This window comes from Colletotrichum chrysophilum (assembly GCF_026319265.1).
Source record: "Colletotrichum chrysophilum strain AFK26 chromosome Unknown scaffold_29, whole genome shotgun sequence".
Classification (NCBI taxonomy): Eukaryota; Fungi; Ascomycota; class Sordariomycetes; order Glomerellales; family Glomerellaceae; genus Colletotrichum; species Colletotrichum chrysophilum.
Window position 1 is genome coordinate 155,393 of NW_026517316.1, and position 17,178 is coordinate 172,570.

General features: G+C 52.3%; 3 protein-coding genes across 3 annotated transcripts; 1 reads left to right on the forward strand and 2 right to left on the reverse strand.

Moving 5' to 3' along the window:
- Positions 1 to 126: 126 nt before the first annotated feature.
- Positions 127 to 2,891, forward strand: COL26b_004695 (uncharacterized protein; the record flags this gene model as incomplete). Its single annotated transcript, XM_053177564.1, has 2 exons — positions 127 to 362; positions 416 to 2,891. 2 exons carry the CDS (start codon positions 127 to 129, stop codon positions 2,889 to 2,891), a joined length of 2,712 nt encoding a protein of 903 aa, XP_053038457.1.
- A 4,842-nt stretch (positions 2,892 to 7,733) lies between these two features.
- On the reverse strand, positions 7,734 to 11,142 carry COL26b_004696 (uncharacterized protein; the record flags this gene model as incomplete). The annotated part of the gene is made up of 2 exons (XM_053177565.1): positions 7,734 to 11,030; positions 11,128 to 11,142. 2 exons carry the CDS (start codon positions 11,140 to 11,142, stop codon positions 7,734 to 7,736), a joined length of 3,312 nt encoding a protein of 1,103 aa, XP_053038458.1.
- A 747-nt stretch (positions 11,143 to 11,889) lies between these two features.
- Positions 11,890 to 12,900, reverse strand: COL26b_004697 (uncharacterized protein; the record flags this gene model as incomplete). The annotated part of the gene is made up of 1 exon (XM_053177566.1): positions 11,890 to 12,900. The coding sequence occupies one exon, from the start codon at positions 12,898 to 12,900 to the stop codon at positions 11,890 to 11,892; it is 1,011 nt and encodes a 336-aa protein (XP_053038459.1).
- Between the last annotated feature and the right edge of the window lie 4,278 nt (positions 12,901 to 17,178).

Consider the following 17,178-nt stretch of genomic DNA (forward strand, 5'->3'; position numbering starts at 1 on the left):
TGCATCTGCGACAGTCTGCGAGCCCGACCGACCGAACGATCTGAGGCGACTATGATCTCGACTGCGACCGCGTGGAGGTAGAGCTGCTGGGCGCTTTAGTGTCGTCGATGCTGCGCTCCTATGGAGATGGCGTTCCGATTCCCCTTCCCGGTCAACGACCCGCGAATGCATCGTGAGGAGGAGTTGACACTGGCGAGGGTTGCGTCTCAGCAACAGCAACAGCAACGGAGCAAAGGCCCTTCTCCCCTGGACACACCCCTGCCTCTGGAGGCGCGAAAGGAGGTCTCTGTCGAGTCCGCGACACCATCTCCCTTACCGGCGGCCAAGAAGAAATGGGTCTTCGCCGATCCTGTAGCCTTCAGGTGAAGTTTTCGTGAAGCGCGAGTGTAGGGGTTTGAATCTGACAGCTCTGCAGATACCTTGAGAGTGATCCAGCGGTGACCGTTATCGAGCGACGAGGCGTCTTGCAAGGCTACGAACTATATCTGGTGGAACAATGGGCATGCTCGCGCAAGTCGCCTACTCTAGTGATTGTTACCTACACGGGCGACCCAAAGCATTCCGTCGTGGTTGGGGTGCTGGCTGTCCCCGCGGACGAGAGCACTTGGTCAGATCGACTGCGATTCTACTTCAGGGCCATCCACCAATACCATGCCCGACCCAAGGAAACGCCGCTGGGCGATGTTATGGTCACCAACCTGAGCAGTTTTCCCTCGGCCCTGACAGTTATACCCGTGCCTGAGGGCGACATTCGCACCCATCGCCAGGCCTTCATCGTCAACGAGAACCTCAAGCGACTGGGATGTTCCGGTCGATCTGGCATGACTCTTGCGGACCCCATACCCCCGACTCAAGCCAAATTCTACCAGCTCTACAAAACCAGCGAGAAGGTCCCATTTCCACAGTCAGTCATCGAACTCGTCAAACTGTGCCAGGTTTCCTTGTTCATGTTTGGGAAGTTGGATAACGAATATATCGATGGATTACTATGCGACAAGACGGAGGAGTCTATCGGAAACTGGTGGACGGAGCTCGGCGCAGAATCGTACAACGTCGAGCCGACAGATGGCATCCTGGGACCAACAACGGTAGCGGCCCTGTTGGGCATGCTGATGGGTGCAAGAAATCGTCTACACTACTACGGTGCTCCAGTATCCAAAGATGTCTTCGACATTGAAAGCACTAAGCGGGGAATTGCTTATTTCCAAAAATCAAACAAGCTCGAGCGGACGAGACGACTGGATCGTCCGACTATTCTAAAGCTCCATAGCGCCACTGCGAAAGCAGCCGCTGGCGAGGGTTGGGGCGTGCAGAAAGCTGTCAAGTCTGCCGTCGGTGAAATTGGCGGCAAGAGGGGTGAGCTGGTCATCGGCATGGTTAGTGGCGGAAAAGATAAGGCTGGCATTGCTGATATCGAGACCGTCGACATTGACAGGTTCATTGCCTTGGCTTATGGTGAGCGTGCAAAATGGCTTTGGTATGGCCGACCCCGAAAGACGGTTCCTGAACTCCAGGAAAAGTCATCGGACATTGGTGCTCCGCTATTTGGGAAAGACGAGCTAGCTGCGCAAGCAGGCAAGCGAACACAATCAATGCCTCTCGAAGAAGAAATTCAGAAGCACAGAGAAGAATCTTCCGGGGTCTACTCAGCTCCCGCGCCTGCCTCGGCCGTTAGTGTGGTCGACGCACCCGGAGATAAAGACGCCCTTAGGAAAACGGTCTTCAAGTCGGTTGCTGGCAGAGTTAGCGATGCCAAGTCTGGGCTTGGGCGCATTAAAGACGTCGTCGGAACGGGTTTGAGAGGTCATGCCAGTCGTCCTAGCAGAGACGATTTTGGTGAGAATGGCTACAGCAACAGCGCCCCTATCTCAGCACTGGCGCATACATCTGCAGCAGCCTTGTCGTCTCCCGTCGTTGTTGGTAGAGCCTTCACTTGGAAGAATAAGCCAGAAGAATACCTGGCACAGTTCAAGAAGGAGGCGGACGCTGCGCAGGCAATTCCGGAATCATCGCAGGAACTAGTTAGGTCCCCGGAGCTGCTGAAGTCCCCAGAGGTGAAGCAGATTCGCGAAGCTTCTGAGCCCAGCTCGACACGTGTAGAAGGTGCCTACGCAACACCTCCAAACGGGCCCGTAAAAGAGGAGCCTGAAAAGATTCAAGCATCTGTGGCTGGCTCAGTGGTTGATGAAGCGGACCTTCATGGGCCGTTCGAGGCGGAGCGGGGTGATAACAATGCTGTGGGCTTTCTCCAGCGGCGTCACTCTATCGCGGTGTCCAGGCTTTCCTACAAACACCCACTTAACGAAGCTCGGTGGCCTCGAAGGCTGTCCTTTGGTGAAGCAGAGGAAGCCGTTCTACGATGGGAGGAGATCACCGAGGTCTACGACGACAAGCACTTTGCTACAGCCGATGCTCTGCAACAGCAAGCCAGTCTAGCCGAGTTCGCCCGGAGCCTTTATGATTCTATCGCAGTTATCAAACGAGACGTCAACCCCTGGGTAGAGTCTAAGGTCAAGGCCGTTGAAGGGGTGGACGAGCACTACGCTCACGAACAGGAAGACCTTCAGACCCTCTACTACCAGCTCAGCGAGGCTTACCAACGGGTTAAGCAAAGCTCCTCGGAGCTCATCGCCGAAGAGCGAGCGCACATCACTGAAGCCATTAAGGAGGTGGAGGTATTGGTTGCGCGACTAGAATACGAGGTTAACGGTCTCGTAAGCAAGGTCGACGACGTCGAAGACGGAGTCAGGTTGTTCGAGAGACAGGTCGAGGACGTTGAGAAGCGCGCCGAGGAGTTAAAGAAAAGTCTCGAAACGGAAAGCTGGGCACACTGGTTTGTCAGGACGCTCACCGGTATCGGGACTGGTCCCAACATCACAAGGGGATCGTAGACAGAATGGTGGGCTGCATAGCGTGGTTCGTTTGGCTTTGGCATCGGGAAGACCTCCTCGCGGGTTTGCATATATAAGTTATCACAGTATTTAAAGGTTGTGTTCGCGTGTGTTGTTAGGCGCGACAGTATTGTATATCTATCTCTCTGCCAGAAAAGCAGACTGTCCTTACATCAGCTAGTTCAATAATACCTTATGGAGGCAAGGTTGGACCGCTAAGTATCGTTGTTGTCTCCATCGTTGTTGTCTCAATTGTTGTTGTCTGTACTGTCGTCGTTGTCGTCTATTAGGATCGTCATCCACGATCGCCCTCGTCCAGTATTGTCTTCGTCTGCTGTCGTCTTCGTCTGCTGTCGTCGTCTCTACCATCGTCATCTTTACTGTTATTGTTGCTGTTGTCTACTGCTGTTGTCGTTATTGTCGTCGTTGTCTCTACTGCCGTCGTTGCTGTCGTCTACTGCTGCTGTCATTATCGTTTATTATTGTCGTTACTATCGTCCTCTACTGTCGTCGTCGTTTCTACTGTTTTATGATTCTTGTTTAAATTCTCAATTAAATTCCTTAAATCTTTGTGTATGTGAACGCAATAAGCGCGAAAGCTCAGAAAAGATTGGCTTTCTCTTCAATAACATTCTTTAGGAGGATCTCGTAGTCTGGCTTAGCTCTACTATCAGGTTACTAAGTCGTAGACTTGGTGCATCTCCTACCGTCAGCAAATCGCAACAACGGCTGACGATGAATAAGTTAATTCCTGAATAACGTGTTTTCTTGTGGCAGAATGGTTCACCAATCATGTTTTGATAAGCTTACTTGGATAACTTGTCTAGCACAGGCTTAATAGCGTGCCTCTGAGAAGCGATTCAGACTATCAGCGGAAGCCATCAGTTCCTTGCCACATGTCCCCCATCCAACTCAGCCGCAGGGTATCCTGAGTCCATCTCCCTGGGACCCCCAGCCCACCGATTTGTTTCCATCTCCGATGGAGGAGGCTGTGGGCTAGCCTGCCATTGCTGCTGGGTGTACCCGGGAGGTGTCTGTTTGGACCAGTCTTGCTGCATTCCATGGCCGGCAGCAGCGCCGTCCTGGCCCTCTGGAGCGGCCGCATCAGCATGCTTCTTCTTCCATCTCCTTCTCAGCATGAAGAAAACCAGCACTCCAAGCGCTGTTCCCACAAGCGGGCCAACGACGACGCCGGCTATCCATGCTTTGCTACTTGAGCCTGAACCTGAACCCGAATCAGAGCCCGCGGAGGTGTTCGTCGGAGTGCTCGCGCTGGTGGAAGTGGAAGTTGCTTGGCCTATTTCGTCTAAGAGTTAACACAGAGCTAGTTGCTGGCAAGAGTTGGGTTTTCACGAACCGGTAGAAGACGAAGAGGTTGCTGTTGCTGCTATCGACAAAAACAGCTCCGTCTCCGTGTTTGCACCAGCACACCAGATGTCTCTGTTGAACGCCCCATCTGCGGGTGGCGTTGCGTAAACCGACATCGTCCAGCAGGTCGCCCCGGCATTGCAGTCCTGCGTGCTCCCTCCGTCCCAATGACATTACTACGGCAGTCGGTAGGAAGGGGACACTTCGTATCCGTACAACAGCCTGCGTAGCCCGCGGACGTTGTTCTAAACTGCCCGTTTGCGCACCACTTCGGACTCGCTGTTCATCGTGGAAGCGCAGCGTCAGTCCTGTCCAGGAAGCTCGTGATAGTCTCGAAGTGGCGACTTACTGGTAACACCTTGGATGTACCAACCCCTAAAGTTGGAGTCGCCACTCGCGTCTGGCCTGATCCAGGTTGATTCAGCTATCGCTGTAGACGCGAGAGCCCCCGCCGCCGTCAGGACGCAGGCTTTGACAAAAGTCAGGGAAAGCATGGTCACCGTTGAACGCGTGTAGGCAGGACTGTGTGAGACAGGAACACACGCCTCTCGAGCGGCAAAACCGAAAGAGACGGAGGGGACTGCGAAGAAACGAAGGAACACAGGACGAAAGGGCGTCATCAATTTTAATTCTGCTGCCTCCAGAGTCCTGGTCTCAGTTACCGTCCATCGACCAGGGTGGGTTAAGGCAGACCGCTGCTACCTAATCATACCTACTCTCTTGAAGGATCGCAGGGTCCAAAAACTAAAACTTAGCGCGACCAGGACCAGGAGCTTGTCTGCGATGCAAAAGCGAGGGTCCCGCACCTACCGGAGACGAAGACGGGCCAATCTATTCCTGTTTCGAGCGTACGAACGGGGTAGAACGGCTCATTCTGGCGGAGCAGGAAGAGGCTTGGCTGTATGCATGTCAGATTCACTCACACCCTGAGTGGCAGATTCGGTTTTAAGGCTGGCGAATGGAGCAGGGGTTTACAACTCTCCACATGCTCTAGTGGTTACATCGACGACCTATGTAATTTCAAAGTCGCTGAGGATGGGCATCTCGTGGTCAGTTGGTTTTCTGAAAAAATATTTGTAGGTCGGTCGGTGGTGCAGGTTGTGGATAAAATGGTGACGGTGAAGAATCAGACGATGGCGTGGACGTTACATACAGGAAGGGCATGCTCTTGAACCATACTGGCTTGCCAAGTTGGGATCTGGGGCATTTAGTAGAGGTCATGTCTCTGGTTTTGTCATGTCTGTCCAGGGATGTCGTCTAAAGTAAGTCGGGACGTGAACTGAGGGTGTTTGGATTTCCGATTTCCGTTGTCGATATATTGAGTCCTCCTTTGACTCTCTGTCCTCAAGGTAGGCTTCTGGGCCTAACCGAAAAGTTTAGAGACCCTTTTGACTGTGCGCCTCAATGGGAAACAGCCAATGTGGTAGTGGTAAAAGCATGACCTGTAAATACGGCTTCTACGTGGCGTCTGTAACCTGGACGGCTATCTATGTATAAGACTTTTCTTGCCCGCGTGGACTCGAGTATTCTAGCAACCAGCGTGATATGCTCCGACGTGGTAATAAAAAAATGGCGCACTGCCTGAAAGGCTTCCTGCAGAGGCTTTTCCAGTTTTCAGATCCCGAGAATACCGTCAGTTTCGAAGAATCGATCAGTCTCCAAGAAAACAATCCTAGTGAAATCGACGATGCACGCTGCGACTGGACCACTACCGACGAAGAGAGTGGAGAAGGAAGTGATGAAGAAAGCGACGAAGAATCAGTAGGTTAGCAACGTTCACTCTGTTAAGCACAAAAGTTGATATCAGCCCGGACGACAGATCGGTGAACAGTGACGAAGGCGACGCTGTTCAAGTGGGCTATGCGGACAGGCCTCGTGACACCGACGACAGAGCTACGATGACGAGCACTTCAAATACAAATGGTCGTACCAAGTCCAGAAACAATTTGAATGCTTTGGGATGGCCAAAGAACGCAAGAATTGACCCGTGGATGGCTGCGGTCTGGCAAAACGCCGTGAGGAGCCCTCTCTGCGGACTGCCCGACCCTATACTCCTCAACATAATGCAACGACTCGACTTGACAGCGATATGTCAGCTCCGGCGGGCATCTCGCGAGTTCCTGCGCCTATTCTCGTATCACGAGTTCAAAAAGTGGCGGTACAAGGGCAGCGACTACAAATTCCTATGGGCATCGCCAGTGCAAGCGCCAGGTTCGGTGGACGCGTTGAAGTTTGGAGCACCGAGTGCGTTCTGCGAGCCCTGCTATGCGAATCGCAACCTATATGATTGGAGGCTTTCTAAAGCAAGATGTCAATTGTATTGCTCTGGATGCAAGCAAAAGCACACGGCCAGCTTGTTTTCGGCAGCCGAGCGCAACAAGGGGCACTCGAGCGAATATGCATCGGTCGTGAGGGATATATCCGCCTGTGTGAGCACAAGACATTCAATTGGGATGACTTCGTCAGGGCATCTTCAGAGGCATCAAAATTTCCCCGAGACGGCGGCTTTTTGAGATTCTGCGAGCACGTCTCTCACCAGCCTGGCCTACCACCGGTTGAGTACGATGCCTTCGTATTAGGCCAGTGGGTGTATTCGATGAAGACGGTGCATATGTCGTTTCCCCGTTCCCCCCGGGCCTTTCGTTTGAACGCTGATAAGCTGCGACAAAGACTGGCAGAAGACCAAGCGCGCGACCCATGGCTGTGGTATCCCGAGAAAGGGCCACGGCGCCTGGACCCCATGGGTTGCTTCGACCCTAATCTTTGTCTCTGCCTACATTACGAAGGCAGAGGCATATTCGAACCTCTTCTTCACCCCAAAGCACCAAAAGCGCCGAACTGGCTGGGAGACTGCCCTCGTAGCCCTGGTAAGTTAATGTTCCTTCACCAGGCCAGGCCAGGTCTTGACGATGTCGAATGCTTACTTAAATCCAGATGGCCATGAAAATTACAAGTGGGCAAAGAACGCCAAGTCGTATTTACAGTCCGAATTTCGCCGCTGTGGCAAGCATAAAAAGTGTTTGATACTAGAACTTACTCGCTCATTTTCCACGACGGATGATCGAGGACGACCGTTGACGCCTTCGAGCCCTGGGTGGTACCTTGCTCTGGACCCGGCGTCGCACAACCTCACCGAGGACGATGAGTTTAAGGAGGTCACATGGTGTGAAGACCAGGCTTGTAGGAACTACTACAAGCTCCGAGAGAACGCCAACCTCGGGACTGCGTAATAACTGGACGGGCCATGGGCTCAGACATCGAACTAAAAGAAGAGACCGGTGTGATGTACCGCAGAATGGATCTGACTACTACAAATAGAACATGTCATGATTGTCGCCGTTATTGCTTACTTGTTCGTAAACATAATAAACATGACTCAAATAGACATTATAAACAAACTTGATATTGCATCTAGTCATTTACACCTCTCTCTCTAATCATTTCCTTTGTCTATCCACGGATATCTTATGCTCATCAAACCGTTGCACCGAAATCCCAAACCTCCAATCCAACACCGCCAACCACGACCTTGCCACCCTCAATAAACTCCAAATCACCAGCGTCAGCAACGCCACTGTACTGGTCTGCTAACAAAGTGACCTCTTCAACGCCTTGTCGCCAGCCGACCTGCCACATCTTGACTCTCTGGTCATTGCTCACAGTCGCGTACACAACCTCCCCACGCTCCGTGACTCTCAGCACCGTGAGCCCGTTGATGGCAGCCGCATGCCCCTTTCTCACACCCGCCCTGCCAACCGGCTTGAACCCGTCCTTCGGGTCAAGGGTCGTGATGCCGAGGGCGTTGTCATCGCCTCCGGTCAAGAGTACAACCCTTTCCGCAGTGCTGTGGACATCGAGAGCTTTGATACTGCTCTGGTGTACCCTGGCAGTATATTTCAATACAAACTCTCCACCTTCGCTCTTCCAGACACCAACACAGCCATCCGTGGCGGCAGTGACAACCTCCCACGTGCCATCCTGGATCTTCAAATGCCGCACCTGGGTGAGACACGCGCCTGTGTACCGGCCCGTCGCCAGAAGCTCGAATCCCTCGTCCGCTGAGTAGCGATACGTCTTGACGACCGAGTTGGAGAACGCCATGGTGATTCCCACCACCCCCTCTACCCGCGCAACATCAAAGCTCGTGATCCGCAAGTCCCCGTCGGCGCTTCTGTCTTCGAAGACGGCCTCGCGCATGAGTCCCAGCCCAGCGGCACCAAGATCCGTGGCCCGCCAGACCATGAACTCCTCGTTACCGGAACAGCTGAAGAGGAGCTCCTCACCAAGCCACTTGAGAGATTGAAGACCGGCCGTGTGGACCTTGACGACCTTTACACACCGCATCTTCCTCTGAAGCGGCTTCTCCGAGTTCTTGTACTCCCAGATGCGGATCGCGGTATCCTCGGCGCCGGTGGCGACATACCGCCCGGAGAACGCAATGGCCCTGACTTCTCTACCGTGCGTGCCTCTCTTCAACGTCCTGTGCCAGGCCACCGCTTTCTGCGTCTCAGGCTGCTCATACACGCCGAGCGTAGCAGCCTTGTTGAAGACAAACCTGACCCTGTCCTGCCTATCATACGCAAAAGCGCGATGGGCGCCTCCGCAGTCGAGCCTCAGGACCTCCTCGTGGCGCGTCTCGTTCCACACCACGAAGTTCTTGCTGCGGAAACCGCAGAGAATCAGGTCCGTCCCGGACATCCAGGAGTCTTCGAGATTCGGGACTGCCGTGGGCGCCGTCTCGTGGCGGAGGATGAGCGAGGACGGGCCGATTTCGTAGATGCGGTAGTTCCCGTCTCTGCTCGTCGTGATGATGTGCTTCTCGGGCGAGGTCGCCAGAGGCTTGATAGAGGTGATGCTATCCGCCGTCCGGCGATCCGGGGCGGGGAAGGGGGTGAGCTGGGCCCCCAAACGACGGAACACGTCCATGTGTCCGTGTCGCGAGCCGAGCACGAGGAGGTCGTTGACGAGACAGGCTGCTGTGAAGACGAAGCGGTTGTCGAGGTCGACGGGGATCATGGATGTGATGGCTGAGGTCTCCAGATCGAGCGTGAGGAGCTGCATCGCTTCCTCGCCGCCGAGTATCGTGACCAGGAACTCGAGCTTTCCACTCTCGGAAGAACCCAGACAGAAGATGTCGGCAACCTTCCCAGGCACCGTCCCGATCTCGCGAATCTCTCCTCCCCTGAACAAGAAAATCTTCTTGTTCGCAGTACCCAATAACGCCAGTCCCTCCATCGGGCTCTTGAGACTCGTGCAAGCCCTCAAAGCGCTCAAAGTTGTCCCGTCGGTCCCAATCTCCTCCCAGGTCAGCTCCGTCCCAAACGAGCCGACCAGCAACCTCCCAGTCGTGCTGGTCGCAAGCAGCGTATCCTTCCCGATGAAGGCAAACCGATGAAAAGCCTCCCTCGTCTCCGCCGGGATCGCAAACTCCTGGCCCCTGGCCGTCAACTTCGCAACCACATCCTTCAGAACCAGCGTCCTCAGCTCATGAGGCAGCTCGCCGACCCTGGCCGTGGACCGGTCAGTCAACAGGTTGATCTTGCTGTCCTGCCCGCCCGTCGCAACGACCACCTCCCCACCACTCCTCTCCGCCAACGCGGTCGTCCAGATGTGCTTCCCGTCATGCTTCGCATACGTCTCCAGATGGGTCAGGCTCGCGGCTACGTCACCGCTGCCGCTGCTTTCGCCGCTCAGGCCCTGCCGCCACTGCACCTCGTCAACGTCCAACCTCCACCTCTGCAGCGTCGAGTCCTCGCCGAATGAGTACACCGTGCCCCCTGCGGGCCCGAACGTGCGCGGGAACCTGACGTGCCAGATGCGCGAGATGTGTCCCATCACCATCGCGAGCGGCCTGCTCGACGCAACGCGCGTGGCCGACAGATCCGCGGGTGCCGCGCCGCCGTCGTTGCCGCCGCCAAACCCGGTCTCCCGCGCCTCGCCAAAGGAGTCGTACTGCAGCCGCGGCGCCCCCTCGCGCTCCGAAATGTCCCAGATGCGAATGGTCCTGTCATCGCTGCAGCTCGCCAGCAGGCGTGCCGTTTTGCCGTCCTCGCCCATCGAGATCTCGGGCGAGATGTCCACCCCAAAGATGGACCCCTCGTGGCCCGTGAAGACGAAGAGAACCTCGCACCACGGCTGCTGCTTGCCGTCGTCAAAGTGGCACTTCCAGAGCAGGATCTCGCCAAAGACGGTGCCGCCGGCGATGAGCACGCAGGAGCCAGACACCCACGTCGAGTTGGCCGAGTACAGAATCGGCCGGGACGGGGAGACGATCCTCCCGAACACGACGTGCCGTCCGTCGTCCGCGATGCAGAACTCGAGAGCCTCGTTGTGCGCCGTCACGAGCACGCCGCGGGAGGGGTCCTCGGGACAGATGGCGCCGTCGTAGATCCAGTCCGGCGCCTTGGCTTCCACGATCTTGGGCGGGCTGTGGTCGTCAGCCTTGCCTGACAAGCACGCCTCGATCACGCTGACGGGCAGGACCGCCACGGCCTGGTTGCCCCAGAGCAGCACGCTGCCGCCCCCGACGCTGATGCCGTGGATGGGCTGGGCGCGGAAGATCCTCAGCTGGCATTGCAGGATGCCTTCCCCGTCGTAGACCTTGAGGTCCGTGTCCTCTCCGGCCAGGAGATACTGCTGCTGCTCGCCATCATCACTACTCGATGTGGCACCCAGGTCTAGGAAGCAGAGGCCGGTGACGGGGGTAAGCTGATGGTCCCGCCGTAGTGAGGGCCGGGCTACCTCTGATTTCTGCTGCTTGAGGCGGTTAGCCTACTTGGGTCTTATTGCCAAACCATCTCTCTTCCTCTTGCGCGGCTATTTTTGAAAAATTGAGAAGGCAGACGGATATCAATGAATGATGACTAACTGCATAATGATTCATTGGGAAGTCCTTTAGTGTCGGTCTTCCCTGGGTCTTAAAATCTCACCAGACCCTGGAGGGGTTGATGTAGTCCTTTCTCGCAGGAACGAGCGTTTCGTTTCCCCGTCGCGGCTACTGCAAAAATGAGGGGGAAAAATAGCGAATGAGTTTGTTGTTGCTGCCTACTGTCCCAGGATCATGATGCTAGCTTGTGCGGCTGAGCTGTCGCATAGGCGGTAGGAAATCCTTCAACTCCTCAGTTCCGGTCAGCAAGGTTGGTGGATCGAGTCATCAACCACCCCTCTCGCGCTCTGTGTGTGGAGATTTTTTTTGGTTCGTGATTTGTGTGGGAGAAATTTTGAAGCATCCATCGACAGTGCGAGTGGCCCAGGAATGCACGTTGCTGTCACGATTCACTGACGGACGAATTCTGCCACATGAAACGATGAAACCAGCGAATAAATGGCTCACAAGTGGTGTTGAGAAAGAATGTGTGAAAAATCTAATGTGTTTGTTTTTGTGCTGTATAAGCATGATAAATTCTATAGACAATAAGCCTGGTTGGGTATCATCCATCCCCAGGAATCCTCGCCCTCCCCCATTGTTCCCGTCAAGCTAGACCATTCGTAAACCACTTCCTCCGCGCATGTCGTTCGTGCTCGTAATAATAAAGTCCGTTACCCAACGCCAACGATGCAAAATCAAATGAGTGCCAAATCGCACAGCTTCTTCGTACAGACATTACCGCCCATTAGTCCAAAAGATCGCTTAAGAACGGTGGGAGTAGGGCTCGTAGGCCATGTCACCACGGGCACCGCTGGCGTAGCGGGGAGCACCGTACTGGGTGGCCTGCTGCTGCTTGTAGTAGCCGTTCTCCTCGTGGATAGGCTGGTAGGCGTTGGTGTTGCCGGTAGGCAGGAGCTTCTCGCCGTCGCTCTGGCGCTTGCGCTCCTTGCGGGTGTGGTTGGGAGCGCAGCAGCAGATGGTGAACATCCAGAAGAAGCCGGCGCCGAGAGCGAGGGCGGCGGAGATCCAGATAAGAGCAAGGAAGCTGTTGTTGAAGGAAGATGAGACACCGTACCACTTAGCGGAAGCCTCGACAGCACCGACAACAACGACGGCGGTGGCGGTAGAGAGAGCAGCAGAGGCGCAGACAGCGACGGAAGCGAGAGAGGCGATCAGGAAGGTGATGCAGGACATGGCGCGGGTGCAGTTGGCGAAGATGCCGAAGACGATCTCAAGGCCGAGAGCAATGAAGGAGATGATGTAGGCGACCTGGGTCCACTTGCTGACGGTCTTGAAGGCGGAGAGAGCGCTGGTGATCTCGTCGGGAAGCTCGACCTTCTTGCCGGTGACAGAGCCGATGGTGGTCAGGGTGGTGGTGTTCAGGTACTCCTCGGCCCAGTTAAACTTGGCCTTGGTGCAGGTCTTGTCGCCGTTGGTGTCGGTGGTGCAGTAGCCCCAGAGAGCGATGTCGTAGAGGTTGTCGAGGCCGAGGTCAGCGGCGGTTACGTTGCTGGTCTGGGTGCCAGAGCTGTCGGTCTGGGCCTTGGAGAGGCCGGGGGCGGAGCCGCCGCTGAGCAGAGCGCGAGCGTTCAGATCGCGGCTTACTACGCTTGATAGTGAAACGGGGTTGATCTCGAGATCGGTGAGGTTGACACGGAACAAGTAAAGGTCCTTGTTGGAAACACCACCCAGAGCGGCCACCATCAAGAAGATGAGAGAGCCGACGGTGAGGATAAATGGCAGAGCCACACAGATAACACGGCCGACACCCATTTTCTGTTGTTGTGTGTTGTTTATCGGAAAGTTGGCAGTAGTAGTCGTCGAGTTTGTAAATGGATCTCGGGTAGTGAGTGGGTCGAGTGGCTTGTTGGTCAAAGAGTGTACCGGAAAGCGAAGGTTGGTTGATATAAAGTTTGGGAGATGGAGAAGAGGTGAAAGGGAAGAAGAGGAGATCCCTTGGGTGTTGGTTGGGAGGAGGTGGGAGAGATATAAACGGATGTGAGTGTGATGGGAGCTAGAAGTAAGAGGCTGACACAAGACGGACGAGCGTTGATGTTTATAAAACTGGTCGTTCGTAGTAGGTTGGGGGTGCGGTTACGTACATGCGTGTGGTATCCATAGACCGGGACGTCGATGTCAGAGGGCGAAGTGCAAGCAGGCAGGCTGGGGACGGGGACGGGACTGGGGACAGGGACAAGGACGCGGACGTGGCGCAGTACAGCGACGAGTTTTTGGTGGAGATGGGACGGAGCGGCAGCAGAGAGTGACCTAGAGTGATGCGCAGCAGGAACAGCACCAGCACCAGGCGGTCGGTCGGCACTGGCAGCCAAGCCATTGCGGACGCGGTCGCGGTCAGTGGGGCCTGCTGCCAGTGCTCCTCCAGCTGTCTCTCTATTCGTACCGCAGCCCGTACCTATGATCTCAGCCTGGTGCGTGCCCTGTCTGCGGAACAATGCCCGCAATCATCGGTGACTGAGGTGAAGGAAAGGAAAGTCAACAGACCTGCCCTACGGTGTGCCCACTTGCTCCCGTCACTGTCCCCTGGCTGGCTGCTGACGGGCTGCAACTCGCCTCCACACAGCTTAGCGGCACGACTCAGCCCCCGGTCCTTCTAGGAACACCCATGACCGTTGGGGGAATCCCTCGCCCGAGCAACGGCGTCGAGCGGCCAATCCACACCTCTACACTGCGCAGACGCTGCTGCTGCTGCTGCTGCTGTTGCTCGTCGTGGCTGCGCGCCTTACGAATACCTGCCGACTGCGGTACGGCGATAGAGTAGAGCTATCCTCCACCTCCCACATGCCGTGCGGGAACACTGTATCACTCGAATCATCATCCATGCTCGAACATGTCCGCAGGGCTTTTTACGTTGTGTCTTGGCTCTTTGCTGGAGGGGCTTTGGAGATGACCGATGCATAACGAAAAAAACACCAACACCAAAAGAGAATCATGGCCGAACACTTGATCCTCACGAATGCCTACATGCGGAATTGAGGATGAGGAGGAGGATCTGGGGTGGTTATCGGAACCGACTTACGGATAGCGTCTGCGAGCGGCGGACAGGGGTCATGGAATCCGTAGGGCAGAAACCGGTGACGCCAGAATACAGAAAAGAGAGAGAGAAAAAAGTACCTTTTGGCTGTGCTGCCTGCGCACGGCTACCTCTTTCTGACACTGGCGTCAAACCTAGCAGAGGCTGATGTGCTGCATTTACGAGCAGGTACCAGCTGCCCTGTGGCATTGCTTCCCGTGATTCCATCGACGTCTTTCCAGAAGTCGGTGTTCTTCATGTAAAGAGGCATCTGCGCTCGTTGTCGTCACCTTGCGGGGCTTGCAGCCTAATAGTTCTGTGGGATCGTGGAGGGAAGACAACCCCTCCAAATTCCAATCTCACATCACATCTGCTCACACCTGCACAGGAGCCTTGTCGATGCTGCCGCGGGTTGATGAGAAACTGCCGGGCCAAGACCAACACCAAGGCCGACCCGACACTGGCTGAGAGGCTGCGAGTGCTAGCGACCGACCCTGCCCATCTCCCCCATCCCAACGGCGGCGAAGTCAAGCAAATTGACATTTCGTGTGCCTGTAAAACCTCAGGGCTAGGCCGCAAGAGGTCATGGTACGCGTCCTGTCTCTCGCGTTTCTCATTCGTCCTTGACGTGTTTGGCCGGTCGGACTCGTGTGTCGTGAGCTCGTGGTTCAGATGAGAACTGGGAAGAAAGTGAATCGTGTTGCCACACTGTGCGCAGTATCGGTACATGAGCTTGCCTCCAGTCTACTGGCCTACTATGGCAGTAACATCTGCTGGGCACAGCAAAGTCCTGTTTCCCATCTTCTCTGCCAGGATTCACCGTCCATCACCAGCCACTGGAAGCCGATCGGTGGTCTGTTGCTCAGTCACCATAAACACCATTGGCACCCTAGGAGACCATCGACATCAAGATTTGCCTTGATCGACAACAGTTCGTTGTCTGACACGTCCAGAGCTGCACGTCGGGCTCCATACGTCCACGCAATTAGAGTGGCCCGGGGTGGTGGTCGTCATCTTGCGGAGGCTCAGCTGTTTGTTTTTTTCTTCTCTCTCTGTGTCGCTGTCCCTTTGCGGCAGCTCACTACTGCATTCACTACTGCAGGTTGGTTGCACCCTCAAAAACCACTTGGCGCCGGGTTTTCAATCGCCCACGTTCCGCCTTTCAGTGTGAAAGGTCAGCCCTCAGCTTCAAGTCAGGTGTGACGACCGGAGATAGGCTCTCACTGCTGACCTGAGCCTGTGAGAGCACGACAAGAGCTGCTGCTGCTCAGCCCCACGGGACCACGTTTGGTAGCAACCGGTTATCGGGTGGTGAGGTAGTAATGCGTGTGGCTGGTCCGTCGGGCTCGCCAGATCGCCCACTCAGGGCAGGCATCCACCCAACACCCACCCGAGGCGGAACCTAACCCAACTCTCTAATTTTAGAAACGACCCGTGGACGCCTTTTTCTTCCTTTGCCCACCCGCAGGGCCACCACCACCAACGCCATTATGATTAAGCTATCCTTGAAAGCCCAGAACACCACTTTCCGCAGCGGCCCCGAGCCGCAATCGCGGTAGCTGTTAAATTGACCGTGTCGTTTTGTTATTTTGCTTGCGCTAGCTATATATAGTAAGTATATAGGTTAACACAGCTACTCTATAGAATCTCTATTAAACTACTATATATCTCGATTTAAGAGTATAACTAGTTTTTAGCTAAAGGTTTAAAACTTTAGGACTTACTTAGTTAAATCCTTACTTTTTAGTTAGCTTAGATTAGCTAGAGTTTTATTAAATTATTAAATAATTTAAAAACTCCTTGGATTTAAGTAATTTAAGGTTTAATAATTAGTTTTTTAGATTTTAATTAAAAAGCTATTATATTATATAATTTTTATTAACTAAAAAAGACTATATTAATATTATTATAGCTACTATTAGCTTTATAATCTTAGTAGTAATAGCTATATCTATTTGAATAGCTATATTAATAATAGTAATTATAATAATAGTAGTATTAAAAAGATAAGCTATTATGATAATAGTAATAATTTTAGCTAGAAAAATAGAGATTACTATTATGATATAATAAATATTTATTAATACTAAAAATCCTCTACTTATTAAGTTAGTAATATTACTTCTTATTTTTATAACCTCAAGCTATTATTAATAATTAAAGATTTAATAGCTAGTAAAAGCTTTAATAGAAGTAGTAAAAGTAATTATAATATTATATAACTTAGTAATTTTATTTATAGTTTATTATTATTCATGATATATACCTCTATCATTATTTATATTTATTTAATTTAGTATTAATATTATTAAAGCTTATAATAAAAGTACTATTAAGGTATATATTTATAAAGCTTTGAAAGCTTCTTATTATTTCTATATAGAAAGTATATATTGTATATTAATTAAGTTAATAGTAGAAGCTTTACTATTAAAGAATTTACTAGTTTAATGAATATAGTAAAAATAATATATATTATAAAGGATAATATTAAGGTTAAGCTTAAAAGTAAGCTATTAAATCCTAATTAATTTAAGCTAGAAAACTTAATAAAAAGTTAATAACTAATAGACTTAAGTATTTATATTTTCTTAATTAAGGTATTGATAATTATTAATACTTTCTAGTTATAGGACCTTATTATTACTAAGTCATAATTATTTAAAGAGGGCGTAGTAATAGAATAAATTTTACTACTTTATAAATATATTAATATAGATTAGGAAGCTATACTACTATAAGAAAGCTTCTTTTACTATATTAAACTAGAAGTATAAAAGATCAAGAACTTTAAATAATGTATATAAAATAAAACTATTAATAATTTTATACCTTTCTTTAACAAAGTATTTTGTATATATTTTATTACTAAAGTAAGTTTTATAATACTTTTATTCTTTAATAACTATCTTAAAGATCTTAAAATATACAATATAGGGGTTAATAAAGTAGTAAGTAAGATAGGATTTTAATTTATAGTAGATACCCTTGATAAGTAATATTATTTTATAGCTATAGTT